Genomic DNA, 22,525 nt, shown 5'->3' with positions numbered 1-22,525 from the left:
GAGAGAGAGAGAGAGAGACAGAGACAGAGACAGAGTCAGAGAGAGACAGAGAGAGAGACAGAGAGAGAGAGACAAAGAGAGTGTATAGGGGCTTGAACTCAGGATCAAGGTGCTGTTCTAGAGATCTCTACCACTTGAACTACAACTCCACTCAGACTTTCCTGCCCAAGCTGGCTTCAAACTGAGATTCTTAGATTTCAGCCTCCTGTGTTAGCCACCAATGCCAGGCTCTTACACCATTTTTGAAAACACTATCTTTCAGCTCCTGAACTACTTTTGAAACTTTTCTAAAAATTTTGGACACATTGTCAGATTGAGTTCCATATTCTGTTCCATTGAGCTATTTAATTTATCATCAATCCTGTTCTGATTACTCTTCCTATATAAATCTGCCTTTAAATTCATCCTGAGCTTAAGATAATAGTCATTTCCTTTTTCAATTCTTCAGATAAAAAATGTTACTTTTAAAACTCCTTACTACATTTTAATATTTTAACTTAAAAGCCAACAGTTTTATTTAAATAATAGAATTTCCAAAATCTACAAGTTAATATAATCCAGGGAAGAGGATATGGATTGAGGCTATGCTACAAAATGGGAAAAGATTATATTGACCAAAATAGCTCTACTTTTGTCAGGGTAAATTAATTATTTTAAATAAAACTATAAAATATGTAGCAAAATTTGTATATTCCAAAAGGCTAAAATCATCAAGTAGCAGGTCTTCTGAACTGTGAAATTTCATGTGTTCAAATGCTTCCCAAGCATTATATGAGGCTTCCTGCCTGAAGTCCATAAATTTTTATTGTCTGTCTTAAAGCTCATAAACTTTCTTGAATGGTTTCCAATCATTTATTCTCTACAGAAACTAATCTGCAGAATTGCCTTTCTAACACTTACTTTGTTTTTGAACTGTGCAAATTATATCTTTGTACAAAATACTCAACAACTGTACATATTGTTTCAATTCTGCTCTCAAGTGGACATGCAATAATGAAACACTAATTGTAATTAGAATGTGTTAGTTGTTCAGAGTTTTTTTTTTGCTGGTCCCACTGTAGAATTTTATGACAGAAAACCTTATATTCAAATACCACCCAATAAGAATCCATGACTAAACCAGAAACATCTTTTTGCATCATTCTCTTCCCAGATCCACACTGCAGCTCAGCATGAAGCCAGGAGGAATGTCTAATTTACATGCCCATGAACACACACACACACACACACACACACACACACAAAGTATAGCAAAGATAAGCCTGAGAATGTCACAAATTCTGATTCATCTGACACATTTACTAAAGGCATTTAAGAAATTATTCCAGTTATCCACTATCAGGTATCAAAGAATAGATATTGCTTCCAAACCTCTATGCAACATAGCCATCAGTGTCCCTATGCAGTGACTGGATAACACTAAAATTTCTAGGTTGGCAGATGTCTAAGATAAAATGATGAACTGTCACCTAATGTTTTTCTTGGTGATCCCACCAAGAAATAATTTCTCACAGAGGAGCATTCCTTTACCTGTTTGACATCATATGCCAGAAGGACGTACTTTAAATCTGGTGACACTGAATATCTAGATGCTTTGAAAGTTACCTAGGAAGAAAAAAAGAATGATTACTAAAAGAGACTAAATAACAGAAATCAACATGCATTTGGATATTTGAAATTATTAATATGAAATATATTTAAGATATCTTTATATATTCAATCATATTTGTATATACTTTTATTTATATTATATATTTAGCTTTATATTTTATATAATTATATTTAATTATATATTTCATATACCTATTAAAATTATTGCATTTCTAATCACAAAGCCTCTAAAATGAGCATGTCATTCTTTTTTGTTTGTTTGTTTTTTATTGTGAAAATACCATAAAGAGGGGTTACAATTACATGGGCAACATAATGAGTACATTTCTTATCAAGCATTGTTGCCTCTTCCTTTGTTTCCCCTTCCCATCCCTTCCCATCTCCTCCTCTCACCCTCCCCCAGTCCAAGTAAAGTTCGTTTTTGGACATAACGTCTTGTACATCTCATTGTTGCAATGGGTCCGCCTGTATCCCTATTTAAACAGTTTGTTTTTTCCCTTCCCCTCCACAAATTATACCAACATCAAATTCAGTGAAAACAGGGCTTATACCATGGGGGAGGGACATACAAAGCAACAAAGAAATCATCTTATAAATATATTAGAAACAATCACATGAAAGAAAAAATATTTGAATACTTATCTTGGGGTTCATTTCACCTAACATCAACTTATCTGACCTTTTTTGCTTGTCTCAGACATATATTAGTTATTGCAAATAAGGGAAACCATGAGACCTATGTTTCTTTGGGCCTGGCTTACTTCACTTAATATAATTTTTTCCAAGTCTTTCCATTTCCTAACAAATGGGACAATGTCTTTATACTATACATTGGCATATGTACAGATGTATGTTTGATTATAAAGAGGCAGACTAATATTTGGAAGTTATTAAACAGTCATAGGAAAAGATTCAGAAGGAAAAATTTCAGTATAGATTTCTATATACTCTTCCTTAAAGACTAATAATTTTATTATGAAAAAATAAAAGCATATTGAAATTCCTAAGAAGCTGGAATGCTTTTATATTTTCATGTTGGATTAATCAAAAGAAAAAAGATATCAACATTCTGTGTCATGATTTTCTGTGTCTGTGCTTTTATGTTTTTAAGAGTTGATTATTTATATTTAATGACGACACATTAAAGGAAGACTCTCTTTGAAGGAAATTCCCAGAGTAAAATAGATTAAAACACAAATATATAACTGATTCTTTTGATGCCAGACAGCAACTATAATAATCCTGTGCCGGACTGATTTTGGAGCCTACAATTTAACAATTGAACAGAATTGGTAATGGAAGGAATTTAATACATAATGAAAGTGAAACACATGAAGGGACAGATGACTTTGGGGGACATGGCAGTATTTGTCTAATGCACGTTTGAAAATAAGATAAGCAAGTTGGGTTGACACATGATCAAAACACTAAAAATTACAAACAAAATCAAAATGCATGAGCATCTTAAGCAAACTACAAAGTTTTAATAGCAAACATGTACATCTTAATTTAGGTCAATAGCCACAGGTGTTTACCAAAAAACAGAAAAGGGTAAAATCAGTTTCTGCTTTCTTTGCTTACTTCCCTCTTTCCCTCCGCCCTCCTTCCCTTCATTTTCCAAACCACAATGGCTAACATAGAATCTTAAGTTATTAATATATAGAAGGTTTCAGTGTTGTTTATGGTCTTTGTCCATGTCTCTTGACAGACAGTGCAAAAACCCTTGGATTTTCTGTTTGTTGTTGTGTTTTTTTTTTGGCTCCGGTCGTGGGGCCTGAACTCTGGGCCTGGGTGCTGTCCCTCAGCTCTTCAGCTCAAGGCTAGCGCTCTACCACTTGAGCCACAGCACCACTTCTGGCTTTTTTCTTTTTGCTTATGTGGTGCTGAGGAATCGAACCCAGGGCCTCAGGCATGTAAGGCAAGCACTCTACCACTGAGCCATCTTCCCAGCCCCAACCCTTGGATTTTCTAAGCAATAAATGTATCTTCTATCTCTCAATGCAAACTTTTCAATCATACTTGAATTTATGACAATGACACATGAGTAAAGTAAAGAGATGGGGCTGATTTAGAGCTTCAGATTGGCTAGTTAGCAAATCAGGTCAACCATGTGAAAATAGGTTTAGAGCCTTTAATAGAACCCCAAGGTTTGAAAGGGGAGTTTTAGTTCAATCTTGTTTTTAGTGATTTAAAAATCAAGCATGTGGGCAGGGAATGTGACTCAGTGGTAGAGTGCTTGCCTCACATGCATGAGACCCTTGGTTTGATTCCTCATCACCACATACACAGAAGAGATATCCACTAGGAATACATCGCACCTGCAATGGTCCCTTGGTGTGTATTAGGTGGGCAAATTTTGTAAAGAACACATTAATACGAGCTAGAAAGTGAATCAGTGGTAGTGTGCTTGCCTTGCATGCATGAGGCCCTGGGTTCAATTCTTCAGCACTATATAAGCAGAAAAAGACAGAAGTGGTGCTGTGGCTCGTGGTACAGTGCTAGCCTTGAGTGGAAGAGCTCAGGGACAGTACCCAGGCCCAGAGTTCAAGCTCCATGACCACAAAAAAAAAAAAAACAAGCATGCCTAATATAACACATTGACATAAAAACATCAAAACAAAACATCATGTTTTGAGGGTTGAGGGAGAATTCTAGGTTGGTCAATATACCAATGTGCTGGTCAGGTGATGTTCCCTCAACTGCAAAGTCAGAGGCTCCTATCTTCACAATCCATCTAAGTATTACCCTGCCTACATATTTATCAGTCTCAAGGCCTGTAATATGCAGCCCAAGTCAAAAGAGGGGGCTTTTGAGGAATTGGGCCCCTTAATCTGTGTAAGAATTGAAATATAGGACACTCTATTTGTATTATTAAAAGAACAAAATTACAAGCTATTTTCTGTATGCTAATTGGCTTTAATTTTAATTGTGTGTCATTTAATTTTACAAACTAGAGTATGCAATCTGATAGTCTGAGCAGGGGAAATTGTATTCAAACACAGAAAAGAAGAATGAAAACTCAGCAGCTTGGCTATTTCAAAGTTACTTTGCTTATAAAGCAGATTCAGAGATGAAACAATAGAAAACCCAGTTAATATCAGGTAACTTCATGTTAACTTTTATGCGTTATGGACTAATACAGGGAGGGCATCATTATAATGGCAATTGAACTGTCTTTTTGGAAATTTTATTTATCTCTTATTTCTCCTGATTTGATGGAAGGTCAAATAAACAAGCTAGTTTTTGATGAATATTTTAGCACAGATTACACCATTTTATTTTTATTGTATTTGCTTGTGTGTGTGTGTGTGTGTGTGTGTGTGTGTGCATGCACATGTTCATGCTTATACTGGGCTTGAACTTAGAATCTGGGTGCTGTCTTTTACTGATCCTTAGAGGTCAGTCTCCTGAGTAGCTACCATTATGGATGTGAGTAACTGATGCCCAGTCATTTTGATTTTTACTCAGATTTCAAGTTAAGGACCTGAGTACACAACACAGTTCCAAGATTATTTTTCCCCAGTCATGAGGCTTGAACTCTGAGTCTGAGCTCTTTAGCTCAAGGCAGGTGTTCTACCACTTGAGCCACAGCAACACTTTTGGTTTTCTGATGGTTAATTGGAGATAAAAACTCAAATGGACTTTCCTGCCCAGGCTGGCTTTGAACTGTGATCCTCAGATCTCAGCCTTCTGGGATTATATGCATAAGCCATTGGTACTCAGCTTCTGAAATTTGTATTTATTATTATTGAAGAATTGTTGTTGGACCAGATAGGTAGTTAATCCCTGACCAGAGATAAACAATGAGCACAGTGGATAATCAACTGGCAACGATAAGTATAATGCTTTATACAATTGGTGTAAAGACATTTTAGAAATCAAGGTGATCATTGGTAATAATTACTTTCAAAGTTTCTCATTTTCATTTTTTTAAAGATCCATTTCAACCACATGTCAGTGGCTCATGCCTATAATTTTATATACTCAGGAATCTGAGATCCACAGGATTTTGGTTGGTGGCCAACCCCAGCAGAAAAGTCCATGAGAGACTCATTCTCCAAAATAATAAGAAAAATGCTGGGGTGGAAGTGTGCCTCATGTGGTAGGGTATCAGCAGACCAAGTGTGTAGAAATAAATAAATAAACTCATTTAAACAATGAAAAGAACAAGAAGTTTAGCAGATGTAATTTATTCACCATGTATAATATAATCTTCAGGTTGCTAAGAACTTCTTAGTTCCTAATGTTCCTTGGGGTAATCTGTGAGATAGGTACCTTCATCTCTTCTCCTCTTTGCCATTAACTTATTGTATATTGGAATTTTATAGAAATTGGTCTGTGGGGACCGAAGGTAAAATTGAAGATACAAGGTCATCCCTCCCAGCATTACAGAGGTAGATGTACTATTCCTGAAAGGTATTACTCAGGAGACAGAGGCCTATTATCAGTTAAAAAAAAACAGTTAAGAGGACATGCCATCATTTCTGTCCTATGGGAGCTAGGAAAGTAGTTCATAGCTCTTAAACCTGTCTCAAGGTCAAAGAAAAACAAACATAACAAGACAGTCAAAGAAGACTACCTTTCATATGCCTCACATTATCTTATCAACATGATTTTTTTCTTTCTTTTTCACTTTTTCTTTGTAAAAAGCTTCCCTCACTGAAGTCTGATTTATTTAAAGGAACTCTTATCTCCTTGTTCTCCTTCAACCCCATGTGATATTCTTCACACAAATTAACTTCACACTTTCACAGGTGCCTCTGTGCCTCAGGTAACAACATTTTAGTCTCTTTTACAGTTCCTACAATTATCCAGTCTGGCACTTTATTAATTATCACTATACTCCCTCCAGCTTATGGCAGCAGTACACAATCTGGGAAACTCTCCAAATACCTTTTCAGGGGCCCACAAAGCTAAACGGTCCCAGAATTTAGTGAGGGATTTGCAGGTCAGTGGTGCTGTACAGAGATTCACTGGAGATACAATGTAAGAGACACACTCTGAAAGATTCAGGAATGCTGAGTGTCTTAGGAAAATTCCTCTTAGTATAAACCATTAATGTTATCATCCATTGCATTTGGGAAAGTACTGTTTTCCAGAAGCCACCAAGAGACCCTTTATTAACACTGACCCAATGAAGGCAGCAATACCTTTGTGGTTGAGTCTCAGTGTGATTTGTTTTCAAATTAGTGTTTTTGGAGGATGATTGCTACCAATAATGCTATCATATATATATGTATATATATATATATGTGTGTGTGTGTGTGTGTGTGTATGTGTGCATGCATGTGTGTCATATATATATATGTGTGTGTAATACATATATATGTATGTATATATACATATATATTAAACCACTTAATTACCATTGAAATGAAAAAAATGCAGAAAAGGATTCTACATATGTATATGCTGTTATATTCATCTGGGATGTGTAGCAGTGCATATTTCACTCCAAAGTCCAGCGGGCTTTACTTCTGTATTACCTCTGACTCAGAGACAAAGAGGATTGAGCAGATGAAAAAGCATGCGCTTGGTTTACTAGACCAAGTAAGGAAAACAATACATCCGGTTATGTTGGAAAATACAATATGCACTCAGCAATTTAGGAGCAAATTATAGTGCCACATTAGTTTGTGTTATTTCATTCTCTCCAAACTCACGAACTGAATACTCACCATGCGGCAAGTACTGTGGTAGCCATTGTACTTACAGGTAAAAACACAATTGGAAAACCATGTCCACTATATTATTTGTATCTATGCCAATTCAGCAGTGAAAGAGAAGCATAGTGATCAAGTAAGAGGTCTCTGTAGTCCTTGGTGGAGAGGCACCCAAAAGTAAATGCCTGCAGGTACTAGCCATAAAGGGCTATAACATACCAGCTGGGTAAGAGTTGAGGACACATGGAAGAGGAGCCCTTTGATTACACATAATCATTGTCTCATAGGAAAATATAAACTCAGGGTTGCTTTTTCCTCTTTATTTTCTAGAAGTTAGAAATCAAGACCAAAAATAAGTATTGATTTCTGGATCATAACACGTTCCTCTTATATACAGAGTCTATTTTTCCTAGGGTTTGGTAGATTGTTACATTTTGCTAAAATCATAATTGCCATAAGGATGAATGAGGGAGAGGACAATGCCTTGAAGTTTTAAATACAAAACCCTCCCCCTTTCTTAAATTTGATGATACTGTTAGTGATGAAACTTTCACTAAAAGCATTTGCAGGAAAATGTGAGACACCATTATGGATTTTCATTAATATTTCTGTACACATTATTACACATGGATAGCATGGGTATAGCAGATCACTCTTTTTGTTTTATTTACTTTTATGGGGCAGTACCAGAGGTTGGGGATTTACCTCAGGGCTCTTTATGTATGTTTAGCAGTTAGTCTTACCACTTAAGCCATATCTGTAACCCCTTCTACTTAGTTGTTTTCGAGATAGGGTGTCACTTTCTGCCCACGGCAGCATAGACCATGGCCATACTCTTTAAGCTGCCTCATGGTAACTGGGATGACAGATGCACATACTGAACTCTTTCACCTGGGCTGGGCTGGAACCATGCTGGTCACTATTTTGACAAATGGTAGATCTCATGCCATATTGAGCTCATGATGCCAAATAGGAGGCATTAGTGTCCATCCAGAATTGCAAGGTCAAGAAATGAAGGAAGAAGCAGGGGTAAAACAGAAGAGGACTTTTGAGAATTGGACACACAGGAGAAATAAAAACCAAAAACAAAAATAAAAAAACAAAAAAAACAACTTTTGGACAATGTTTGAAAACAGAGAAGGAAGCCAGGCACCGGTGGCTCACATCTGTAATCCTAGCTACTCAGGAGGCTGAAATCTGAGGATTGCAGTTCAAAGCCAGCCCAGGCAAGAAAGTCCGTGAAACTCTAATTTCCAATAAACCACCAGAAAGCCGAAAATGGTGTTATAGCTCAAGTGGTAGAGTGCTCACCTTGAGCTGAAGAGCTGAGGGACAGCACCCAGGCCTTAAGCTGAAGAGCTCAGGGACAGCACCCAGGCCCAGAGTTCAAGCCCCATAACCGACGACAAAAAAAAAAAAAGCAAAAAACAATAAAACAGAAAAGGAAGAACCTATATAAAATATTAATTTTCAAGTTGTTAACCCTGAAAGAAAATTGCCACCTTAACCCTTGAGGGAATGACAGAAAAAATAGTTATTAAAAATTAAAATTGTAAGCTTTAGTTATGCTGTAGTGCAAAGACTCTAAAAGATATCTGGTAGGAAATGCTTGGGATTTGCAAATAAAAGCCTGGGTGTAAGAGATTTATCTGTAAGCAGTTAGAATGTTTTAGATGGACACTTAATGTGTAATGCAAATCCATCCCTTTACATAATAAAAGGCAAAATCCCTCAACTGAGGTGCTTTGAAGGATTGGTCACTAACACTACAGATATCTTTAGCATTATTTGCTCTTTTATCCTTTAAATCTACAGGTTGGCTTTTTCCTGTGAATGTGTTCCATACCCGCCCTTGCTATAATAAATTATCTTCTCCATTCTACCTATTCAAATTGTATTTCCCTAACATTTAATTCTAAGACTCCTACTTTAAGTCTTTCCTCCACTCTTAGCTTAAGTGCTTCATCTGACCTCACATGTATATTATTATTCATCTAACAATTGATCACTGCATCGTGATCACACTTCTAGGTTGTTTGGAACTGCAATTTACATCTTTTATTGCCACAGTAATGTCCCTATTAAGAGCCTTCACTGCAATGATTCACTTTTGTCAGAAACATTATAACTAGAGGTGGAAATAGGATAATGATGGTGTTCTAAGATGTCAGATATTAAAGATCATGGCAAGAAATCATTAAACACAAACTGAAATGTCACAAGTGCCAGAAAATATAAAATATGCATTGCCATGACTCGAGGCTGAGAAAGCACTGGGAGAGATGAGTTGATGATGTGATTAAAATTAACACAGTAGATAGGAAAGACTCCTGTGCCCTAAAGTTTGGAAATGACAGAGGCAGAGGGACTATGAGGAGAGAATGAGTATTACTCCAGATTTCTGGAATAAGCTTTGGTGATATATATCTCTACAGATATATATCTTGTAATATATAGAGAAAATGAGATATCTATCTATTTATCTATAAATCTATTATATGCATATATATTCTAGATTTTTGAAGTAAGCCTTTGATAATATACATCAATTTCTACATCTATCTATCTATCTATCTATCTATCTATCTGGATTTTGGAAATAGATAGATAAATAGCTATTTATCTCCAAATAGAAACAAAGATTCAAATATTCAAATATCTATAGACATATATTAATTTATAGATAGGTAGGTAGGAAGATAGATTAGAAAACATCATTATTGCTTGAGCTAATAACCCTCTAAATTTGAATATGTACACACATATATAAACATAAGAACATAGGTCCTTAGGAAGCCTATGAGCTTTTTTTCTTGCCTCTTTAACCTCCACCCCATTATCCCTTCTTCACACATACCAACATATGCATGCACATAAATGTACATGTATACACACATTTCATTATATTTAATTTATTTGAAATACAATTCACTTCCTGCCCAATCTCATTATTAGCTTAATAATACTATAAAAGATTTAGATGAGACATTTCTAACTCTAGAAAAATAAGGTATTATTTTAAAATATGTATTATGCGTAAGCTTTTCATAGCACAGACTATAAAATGGTCCAATCCCCTGGCTTAAAAAAGGATTTTAGATAAGCCAGTTGGGTTTAAGCAGGAGGAAAAAGGGACACTATTCAGTTAGGATAAAAGGAAAAGTTTGCAGAATCTAGAAACTAAGATGTTCAAATTACAGTACAGTGTGATACCAATAATTGGGTTTCCTTTTATTTCTGGCTTCAAACAAGAGGAAAGGGAAGAAGCAAACAGGTTTATATCTTCTGACTGTAAACAATAGCATGATTTGTTTCCCATAATCATAAATCTGTTTATGTGATGGGAATTTTAAACTCAAATGTTTTCTTGTGTATCTTTTCATGTTCTCTTTCCCTAACTACCCAATAAGGAAGGGGCTTAAATTATATTTCTTTGTGGTACCACTACATCCATCCTTGTTTTACAAAGACAATGGTGTCACTCTTCTCATTTCTTTCTTCTTTCCCTCCCTCCATCCTATCATCTCTGTCTCTCTGTATCTCTCTCTGTCTCTGTCTCTCTCCCTTTCTGCATTATACACTTATTGATACTGGATGGTTTTATATAATAACTCTTTACAGAAAACGGTACAACTACGATGTAATTTTTTAGGTTATTAAATCAGTACCTACTAACCCATGCACAATAGCTCACAGAGCTCTTCATTGTTCAATAAATGTGGTGAGACAAAATAATATTCTATTGATTTAGATCTTAGGCCCTACATTAAAAGATTTAGAAATCACTGTAGGCTTTCACAGAAAGTGAAAATTAATGGTCACTGAATTCAATTAATAGTTTAAAAAGCAGAGTACACAAGGTGCCTTTGGGCAGAAGTCTGCCAATAATTTCTACCTAAAAATGTCAATAAATTATAGAAGAATTGTGGCTGAAGAAAGACAAGGATATTGTAACTTGCATATTTCTGCAAATTATTTCCTTGAATCTCAGTTTGTGCTGGTATAATTACCCTTCAATTTCTCTTAAGGCTTAACATATTTCAAATATATATTTTTCTCTTAAATGGGTCTGCCACATCAAAGTACACCAGTATTAAATAATATAGTATATAAAAAGAAAGTAGAAGCTACAGGAAGACCAAAAACAATACACCTTCCAAGTCAGCTCCTTTACCAAGGTCTTCGCCAATGTGTATGACATGGCATAGGATGGGCAGAATGCAGTTACCAAATAGCAAACTACCTTTACTGTTCTCATCCAAAGAACTTTAGAGTGCGTCATTTCAGATATCTAAATAGTACATTACATATTTTAAATTATATTGAATGTATTTCAAACATTTCAGTAAGGAATATGGTTTTATTTCTAGAAAAGACAAGAAGGTAGATACTAAGAATTTGCAATTCCTGTATTCATAAGAAGGGAGAATAAAATGAATTATTATATGTTTGATTGTAAAAAGTTAAAATGTTGACCTGACTGAAGTTTGTAATGAGATAGATAAAGAGAATTAATAAGAAATAAAGAGAAATTTTTTAAATGTTAACTTTTTCTCATTGCTCAAGCTTCATTAGTGTTGATTAAAATATTATTTTTAATATCATTTTTTATTGTGAAAAAACTGTACAGAGGGGTTACAATTACATGGGCAAGATAATGAGTACATTTCTTTTTGGTGTTTGTTTTTTTTTTTATTGTGAACATACTGTACAGAGGGGTTACAATTACATGAGCAAGATAATGAGTACATTTCTTATCAAGCATTGCAGCCTCCTCCTTTGTTTACCCTTCACATCCCTTCCCAGCCTCCCACCGCCTGCCCACTCAATTCTCCCCCCCCCCAAAGTTGTAAAGTTCGTTTTGGACATGACAACTTGTGCTTCTCATTGCTGCAACGGGTCCACCTGTATCCTTATTTAAACGACTTATGTTTCCCCTTCCCCTTCAAAATTATACCGACATCAAATACAGTGAAAGCAGGGGTTATACTGTGGGGGAGGGACATACAAAGCAACAAAGAAATAATCTTGTAAATGTGTTAGAAACAAATGCATGAAAGAAAAAAAAACATTTAAATACATATCTTAGGGTTCATTTCCCTAACATCACCTTATCTGACCTTTTCTGTTTGACTCATACATTACCAGATATTGCAAATAAAGGAAACCATGGGACCTATGTTTCTTTGGGCTTGGTTTACTTCACTTAATATAATTTTTTCCTTGTCTTTCCATTTCCTAACTAATGGGGCAATGTCATTCTTTCTGATGGAGGCATAGATTTCCATTGTGTATATAGACCACATTTTCTTGATCCATTCATCTACTGAGGGGCATCTGGGTTGGTTTCATATCTTAGCTATGGTAAATAATGCTGCAATAAACATAGTTGTGCTGGTAGCTTTAGTGTGGTCTTGTTTGTAAACATTTGGGTAATGCCCAAAAGTGGGATTGCTGGGTCATAGGGGAGCTCTATGTGGAGTCTTTGGAGAAACCTCCATACTACTTTCCAAAGTAGTTGAACAAGTTTACACTCCCACAAACAAGGAAGTAAGGTTCCCTTCTGTCCACAACCCCTCCAGCAACTGTTGTTATTAGAGTTCTTGATTTTTGCCGTTCTAACTGGAGTGAGGTGGTATCTCAATGTTGTTTGATTTGCATTTCTTTTATGGCTAGGGATGTTGAGCATTTCTTCATGTGTCTATTGGCCATCCTTCTTTCCTTTTCAGAGAAGTTTCTCTTTAAGTCTTTAGCCCATTTATTTACTGGGCAGTTGTTTCTTTGAGGACTTGTTGTTGGGGGATTTAATTTTTTGAGTTGCAAGTATTAAAATATTCTTAATTTAACATATCATTAATAATTACCCAAGAAGAGTAAACAGTTTAGTAAATATAAAGAAAATTTACTTGTGCCAAATATGATACCTTCTTTAACATTCCCCATGAATAATAATTGATATCTATTTTATCTTTTCCATTTTCTGTCTTGAAATTTGTAATCAGGACTTCTGTCACTTAACATAGCATCATTCATGATCGATTTAGCAAGTAAACATACAGGATTCCCAGTTAAGTTTGTATACAAAACAAACAGAAAATATGCTCCAATAAATTAAACAGGTTTATAAACCAGATATCCCTGAACATTTCATATACAAATGGGATATGCTGTGCCTAGCAGGAAAGCCTTGAGATTTATCCTTACCATTAGAGAAAATTAATATTCTATAATCATGAAAACAAGTGAACACTGACTTAAAAATATATAAAAGATGCCCGGCACTGGTGGCTCGAGCCTGTAATCCTAGCTAATCAGGAGGCTGAGATCTGAGGATCATGGTTTAAAGCCAGCCTAGGCAGAAAAATTCATGAGATTGTAATCTCTGATTAACCACCAGAAAAATGGAAGTGGCTCTGTGGCTCAAAAGTGTTAGAGTGCTAGCTTCTAGCAAAAGAGCTCAGGGACAGAACCCATGCATATATATATGCATATATATACATATATATAAACATTTTTTGAACCATAACGGAAAGCATAAGAAGATCATGATTTGGGAATGGTGGCATATGGCTGCAATCCACTAAGGCAGAAAAATCACATGTTCAGAATCTGAGGCAAGCCTGGAGTATATAACAATACCATGACTCAAGAAGGACAGGGAGAAAAAAGAAGAGCCCTAACGACTCTTTTAAATGTTCAAAACCAATTTAGACTAAATAATATAGCATAAAAGCAAAGGTAAATAGCAAAGCAAACATAACTTTTTGCCTGAAATCCAAGGGCATAAAAATAATTTTCATATCAATTAGTTTAAAAGCTGAATAACCATTTACTAAACTTTTACTTTTGTAGTCCAAAGTCAAAGCCATTTTTCTTATATTATCCATTATCTCAGAAGGGTACATTAAGAGCTTCTAAGCACAGCTCAGGACTAGTGACTATTGTAACTGTAATTGAGTACCTTTGTGTTTCCTGGTGTGCAATTGACTGATTTCTCATGGTTCTGTATACCTCACAAGGATTTTATGAGTTGTAGGGCATATGATATATAAGAACAAATGCTAATGATTTACCTTATAGCACAAAATGGCAAATATTACCGCAAGTAAAAGCATAAATTGCATTCTTACTATTGCTGTTTAGTGGGCTCTGTTATTCACATTCTTTGAAATACTTGGAAAAACCAGGGTTAAGGTTTGCCAATAAGATAGGTGCTAAATACAATGTCCTTTGTAATAAATATGTACAAATTATGATATTTTTATTTATTAATATTGCTTTTTGAAGAATTTATGGTGCCTTTTGTGATCTATTTTTCAATTGAGTTGGAAGATTATTTTTCCTAATTACATATTTTCTCAGTTAAGTATTTTTATACTACTTTATCAAATAAATAATTTGGCAAGCTTTAGTGTGCTCAAGTATTTCTTTTTAATTTCACATGAAATTAGAACAAATATAAGATAGAAAATAAAAATATAAATACAATAGGTAAGAAGATCTGAATAAGAAATATATCTAGAAATCAAAGTATAACAAGGAATAACAAAGAAATAATATTTCTTGACCATGGTGACAGGTAGAATATGACCCTTCATGTTCAAATTCATGCTAATGAATCATGAGATCTTCCATGATTATTTGGCAGTAACCATTTGAAGATTAGGGATATTATAAATGTCCCATAAGTGCCAAAACAAACAGCAATCATAAGTGGAAAAAATAAGTTCACATTTATTTTCTTTAGGACACATCATTTTCCATATTCAAATTCAGGAAAAGACACCAAGAAACTATCAAGTAGGTGCCTCTAAATCTTAAGCCCCAAACTGTAGCTCTACTTAAGGTCAGGGATCTTCATTTCTTACCATGAATTAAATTTTAAAGGTGGATGGTCTCTCAGCTGTGCTGAGAGTCAGTCTAGGCATTCATTATTTCAGTTTTCTAAATTGGATTTTAATGATAGAAAGTAAAAAATGTCTTGTATATTCTACTTCTCAAAATTATCAGTTACTAATTTTCATCTTTTTATGATATGTAATATGATTAATCTCTTTTATGAATATTTTAACATCTTGGTAGTACTTGGTTTACATGTAAGGTTTAAAGGGCTATTCAGTTTGTGCATTTTAGCTCTATTTTATTTCATTTGGAAAACTGAGGAAACACATAAGGATACATCTGCAAAACTTCATGTCAAGGATATTTGTGTGAAATAGATAGCTCTATGAGTTTATTATAGACATTTAGTCACTCTTGCCAATGTTCCTCTTTCTATTTTGCTCATTTGTTCATTTATTTTTACAGACAATTGATAGTAATTACAGTCCACTGAGAAAATGGGACTATCGAAATGATTCTCACTGGATTTCAAAATGCCAATAAATAAAGGATTGCAATGAATTTCAAGCTAAGAAAAAAATGAAATCACATAGAAATCACTTATAATGTCCAATGGATAAATTTATGCAAGAGATTTCACAGGAAAAAAATAAAACAACTTGTCAAACTACATAGAAAATATGTTAATTGATTTCATTCATCAGTAAATAGTTGCAAATCATTATACCAATGAAAAGTTTATTTTCATTTGTCAAAAGGATAATCATTCAAATGTTTGATAAAACCCAATAACAGCAAAAGTAGACAGGTGACATGATATACCTTTGCTGAGTGTGATTAATGAAATTTGATACTAACTACTAAATTTCCAGCTAACGTTTTCCTTCTCTCAGCAATAATACTGCTATAAATTTAGCTGCAAACATGTTTCAAAAATGGTTGCAAAGGTTTTATCTGAAGCAGATGCATAATAAGGAAATAACTAAAATCATAACTGTATACCATATAAGCAAATTCTAGGTAGGCATTAAATGATATCAGAAGCCAGATACTGATGGATCATTCCTATAATCTTGACTCTTTATTCAATGTTGAATGAGGCTAGGGTGGAAGAGTCTAGAAGATTCTACCTACAAAATGGCAAGCAAAAAAGTACTGCTGGTGGTGTGATACAAGTCATAGAACATAAACAAAATCAAGTCAGTGCCTCTGAGTTCAAACACTAGTACTGCCCAAAACAAATATATTAGAAGTAAAAATGGGGGGTTGTGAAATTAATAAGATTAATAAGCAAGAACAAAAGTAAACATAATCCATACTGTTCAAAATAAATATACATACCTATAGATGTACACATCCATAGCCACATGCATATATATAACTTGGAACATTATATTGTTTATACATACACCTTTGAAAACGTTCACAGGGAAATTTCTGGAAATTTTTTGACAATTGCAAATATTTACATGCTCAACTTCAGAAAGAATTATGGGATGATAACGTATTTCCCCTCATTGTATAGAAGACCTGTGCCAATTCTGTTGGATAGACGGAACTGCCTGTAATGGCAGAAAGGTTTTCTACCTACTTTGTCCAGTTTAGTGGCTACTGTTTTCCTTTGGCTTTTGAATCCTTGCACTGTGACAGGTTTGATTGAAGAATGGAAACTTTATATAATTCTACTTAGGTTAAAAAAACAGTATAATAGCCACAAATAGTACACTGGTCAGTAAAATGTAATATATACATATATATAACATTACATGTATACATAAAATATATTTTTATTTTCCTGTCTTTTAAAATATCATAGGAGATTGAGAATAATATTTGAAGTCAAATATTCTATATTTTATTAAAATGCTACTTGTACCATTTGTAAGAAACATGAACACTGTTGGTAAGTGTTGGTCATAATCAAAACTAAGACAAAAGAAAGGCTATTATATATAGATGATAGAGAGAGAGAGAGAGAGAGAGAGAGAGAGATAAAAATGGATACATAGCATCTATCTATACAGAGAGGTAAAATTACTAAGTTATAAAATGATTGATTTTCTACAAACGGTGAATAGTTTCATTGGTTTTATATCATTTTTAGTGATATATGAGGTGCAAATAAATGCATTGCTACTGTACGTATCTGTGAGAATTACATGTTTATTATTAGTACAAATAACAGTATTATTCTGAGTGTTTTTCTTTAAAACTAATAAAAACATAAGAATGCCCATTTATGATGTTAGATTTCTCATTCTGCATCAAGATCCTATACCTTCTTTAGATAAATATTTATCTTATCATAATTTAATTCTTAAAATATAGTACATTGTTCAGTTTTCTTAGGAATTTCCTTCTATAGTTTGTTTCTTAAAGTCATTATATATTATGGACATAGTTTCAATAGGTGTATTAAGTTTTTAATTTTCATGATCTTTATTTTTTAAAATTTTCATTTTATAGGTGATTTACAGAAGGATTACAGTTACATAATCACGTAATGAGTACATTCATTTCTTGTTGACCAGGCAGCGCTATCCTTGTTTTCTCCATTATTTCCCTCCTAACCTCTCTCCCTCACAAGTTCTATAATTAATTTTCAACATATTGTCTAGTGAGTATCACTGCTAAAAAAAGTTCACCCTTTTAAAGTAAGCTCTTTATCAACTATTCCTAGCCATACACTAAAAAAAATAAATCTAGAGCTTCTGTATTTTGAAGTATATTTTTAAGATAAGACAAATAAAAATAATTCATTTAAGTTTAGTTCAGGAGTTGGAAGAAGGCTAATAGAAGTTCATAATGTCATACAGTAGAAATATTAGGTAGAAATTTAATTGAAATTTTCCCCAATTCATATAATTATCTTTTGACTCATGAGTATCTACATTAATAGCTGAAGATTTTCAATTACTCAGTTAAATAAGCCTATGACATAAATAATAATAATAATAGTAAAAAGTATCCAATACAAAGTCTTCTAGGCCAGTTTTCCAGAATGTAAATGAGATTGTAATTATTATACATAAACATCAATATCACAATAGAAATATTTGTTGAGTTATACTGAATTGGACAATCTTTATATTCTTTCCTAGTTTATTAAATACAATGAAGGCTAACGACAGAGATAAACAAGAGAAAGGATAAAAAACATCCAAAACTTCTCAATTGATGAAGCATATTTATTATTCAATAAGCTCAATAAATTCTAAATGAAACAAGCTTGCAGACATTCTCACATAGACACATTGGAGTTAAATTGGGAAAACTCAAACAAAATGAAAATCATAAAAGTATGAAAAATAGGCAATAAATAGAGCAGTTGGTAAATCTCATAAGAAACTGTAGAGGCCAGAAGTAAAGCAGCAATAGAGGGTCCATTTTGAAACTATTAAATAGAAGAGATTATTAACTACCAGTTCTACATTGAGCTAAGCTAAGTGCAAAAATTAAAATTATGTCATTTGTAGATTCAAAAAAGCCAAGAGCATTTGCTGTTATCAGACCTCCCCCTTTAAAACATACTGACAGGGCTCATTTCAAGATGAATGAAAAAGAAACTAGAACTTGAATCCACATGAAGAAATAAAATGACAAAGTAAATGTGACTTTCTAGGTGTTATGAAAAAAAGCACATTTTGATTGCAACTCCTTTCATCTATTCATTTTAGCAGATAAGTACAGGATTAGTCATTATAAAACTTCATAAAATCATATTCTGTGACAGCTATAGTAAAAAGGAGAAGGAAGAAACAGAGGCATATTGAAATATTTTTGTGTATATTATAACTAGTCATTAATCCTGGTCAAAATTATTCAGGGATACAAACTATAAAGGTAAGAAACAAACAACTAAAAACAAGAATGTAAGTAAGAAAATAATGTAGAAGTTGTAAGAGATATCTGCTTAACTGTAGTCAAGACTATAAAACAAACATCAAATGGTTGCATTAATAATTCATTATCAATAATTGAAGTAAATGCAAAAAATACTTGAATAACAAATTTAGAGTAAAAAACATGGTCCAACTATACATTTTTTCCCAAAGGGTAAGAAAACAGGTTTAAATAGGTTGGGAATACAACACTGTATAAATAGTGGAAAAATGAAGGTGAATGGCACTTTCAGCATCAGAAAAATTGACAAAGAAAACTGAGAGAAAAGAAATTTAAGATGGGCATTCTTTGAGGAAAATATAACAATAATAAACATGTATACACAAATACCAGATTTATAAAATAGAGGGAAAATGCTAGCATTGAATAAATAGTAAATCACTCATCAATAAGAGCTGAAATTTTAAAAATTCAGTTTCAATAATAGGTGTAGGTAAATATAAACATTGAAATGGAAGATTTGAGTAATCTTATAAAGCATTAAAATATTACAGGCACAGAAAGCACTAACAAAATATACATTCTTACATATTACACATGGAACATTCCCCAAGACAGACCACATATTGGACAACAAAATAATCTTAATAAATATATCATATCTCATGCTGAAATCAGATACCATATATATTCTGGCAATAATGGGAAAAAAACTAGAAATCAAAAGTAGTAGGTAATCTTATAAATATGTGGATATTAACTAGCTTATGTAAATACCCAATATGTGAAAAAAGACATCTCAAAGACAAAAAGAAAGAAAACCCTGAAAAATGCAAGCTAAATACCAAAATTTAAAGAATGCAGCAAAAAGGAGATTATAGGGAAATCTCTAAATTTAAGACTGTATATTCCTTTTTACATACATGTATAAAATAAGAGACAGAGAACAGAAAAAAAGAAGAAAAAAATAAAATTAAAAATAGCTTAAATTTTACCTAAATAGTATGTGTGTGTGTGTGTGTGTGTGTGTGTGTGTTTGTGTGTGTGTGTATCCTAGGTACATAAGCACAAAAATTATGAACAAAATGTCCAAAGACAGAATCTAGCAACATACAAAAAGGATTATGCACCATATTGAAATGGGGTTTATCCAAGGAATACAACTTTCTTCAAATATACAAAAGTCAATGCATATATTAATATATTATTATAAAAATTAAAAATGTGAACATCTTAATAGATAAAAAAGTACTTAACAAGATACAACACCTTTTATTGACAAAAATAAGTAAAACACTAAAACTAGTACAATAAAAATAACAACAACAAGGGAAAACCTCTTGTGTTTATGTCTTGGAGTTCATTTCACTTAGCATTAACTTATATGGTCATATGTACATAGTTATTGAGCCATTCTGCCCATCTGCTAAGATTATACTAGATATATACTCATTATTGCAAATAAGGGAAAACATGGAACCTATGTTTATTTGGCTCTGGCTTACTTCACTTAATATGATTGTTTTCCAAGTTTTCCTATTTCCTAACAAATGGGACAGTGTCATTTTTTCTGATGGAAGCATAGAATTAATATATATATATGAATATATATGTATATTCCACATTTTCTTGATCCATTCATCTACTAAGGGACATCTTGGTTGGTTCCATATTCTAGCTTTGGTGAATAATGCTGCAATAAGCATAGTTGTGCTGGTAGGTTTAGTATGGTTTGTTTGTGATCAGGTGAGTAATGCCCAGAAGTGGAATTGCTGGGTCATATGGGAGCTCTATCTTTGTAGTTGTTTTTCATGTACTATGTGACTTTTGTTTCTTTAATGTGTTCTTCCCCAAATAGTATATCCCCTGTTGTCACTGTATTTAATTTGGTACCTTAGTATAATATATACGTTTACTTGAATTAGAAAAGAGAAGGGGAACAATAGAATGGTGAGACAAAAGACAATGCAACAGTGATATACACAAGACATTATGTTAGGGGGGTAGAGGGAGGGAAATAGGAGATAAATGAGGGAAAGGGTAATAAGTTTGACAAGAAATGTACTTATCAACTTACTCATGAAACTATAACCCCTCTATACATCACCTTGACAATAAAAATATACTAAAATAATAACTAAAACTGGAAGGACAAATCTTTAACAAAAAAGTATCTATAGGTAAGAAAAAACTACAGAACAACAGGAACTAGACCACATAATAGAGAAAGACTGAATAACTTCTCATTAAAATAAAAGAAGATAAGGATATTTGTTCTTAAATAATTTCCATTTAACATTCTTATAGAGATTCTTGTCAATATCTTTGTAAAAGTAAGAATAAAATGTTTCCAGATAGGAACTAAATAATAAAACTTCATGTGTTAACAAATATATATATATATATAAACTAAATATATATTTAGTATATATGTATATATATATATATATATACTAAAAAATTAGTATATGTGTGGTAAAATTTAAAAAATCAATACATACTTATTTCTACATGCTTCAAGATAATAATCCACAGATGGAATGAAAAATAATGCCTTTTGTTATTTACTATTATTACTAATTCATTTCTATTACTTGGAGATTATAGGGATAAAAACAAGAACATGAGGCACACTTGGTAAATATGCTATTGCTAAAATGAACCCACCATCCAACAATTCAACTTATACTAACTAAAAGAATATTTAAATATCTTGGAATATATTTAGCTAAGGCATGTAAGATATCTATCGTAAAAATATGAGTCATTCTTTTAGAAAAATAAGGAAATCTAAATAAATTGAAAGGTATTACATGCATGTGAATAGGTCAGAAGACTTCACTTTGTATGATACTAATATTTCTTAAATTCATCTCCTAAATCATATCCCTCTTCAAAATCTCAGCTTCCTTTTTAGGTCTTTAAAAAAATATACAGTTGACCCTTAAATTTATATAGAAATGTAAGAGACAGAAAATCAATTTGTAAATGAAATAAAGATCAAAGATTCACACCTCAAGATTGTAAGTACTATTGCAACACTAAAAAAAATCAAGATTCAGGCCCTGACATAAGAATAGGCATGTGAATCAAAATTAAACTTACACAACTTTGGACAACTGATGTTTGATGAGTGCCAAAACCATTTATCAGGGTAAGTAATTTACAAATACTACATAGAAGAATAAAAGCTACAATGCTTCTAGGCAAAATTACAGAAGTCAGTATAAATTAACACAAAAGTGCTTGGGAGGGAGGAGGAAACAAATACTTTTGACCTTATCAAAATTCATATCTTTTGTACACCAAAGTGTATCATCCAAGAAGTGAAAGATAAGATATTTGGTAAAAAATACTTGCAGACTGAATCTAATTCTTACAAGAGACTTCACATTGAATATAAAAATCTTAGCACTCTAGAGAAAAGAGAACTATAGCTTAACTAAAAATTAGGGGAAAAACTTTGGAAAGAAGTATGGAGGTTCCTCAAAAGACTCCACATAGAGCTCCCCTATGACCCAGCAATCCCACTTTTGGGCATTTACCCAAATGTTTACAAACAAGAC

General features: G+C 33.1%; 1 protein-coding gene across 3 annotated transcripts in view; it reads right to left on the bottom strand.

Annotated features, from left to right (window-relative positions):
• Dpp10 (dipeptidyl-peptidase 10 (non-functional)) overlaps window positions 1-22,525 on the bottom strand; it is a 1,450,850-nt gene that overhangs the window by 310,598 nt on the left and 1,117,727 nt on the right. For all 3 annotated transcript variants that reach the window (XM_013020704.1, XM_013020703.1, XM_013020705.1), the window contains exon 5: window positions 1,531-1,605. In XM_013020704.1, coding sequence (XP_012876158.1) covers window positions 1,531-1,605 — 75 coding nt within the window. The remainder of the gene's footprint in view (window positions 1-1,530; window positions 1,606-22,525) is intronic.

The sequence above is a fragment of the Dipodomys ordii genome, unplaced genomic scaffold (assembly GCF_000151885.1).
Source record: "Dipodomys ordii isolate 6190 unplaced genomic scaffold, Dord_2.0 Scaffold52, whole genome shotgun sequence".
Taxonomy (NCBI): Eukaryota; Metazoa; Chordata; class Mammalia; order Rodentia; family Heteromyidae; genus Dipodomys; species Dipodomys ordii.
The sequence above is the reverse complement of the archived record's forward strand: the minus strand, read 5'-3'. Positions and strand labels throughout refer to the sequence as shown.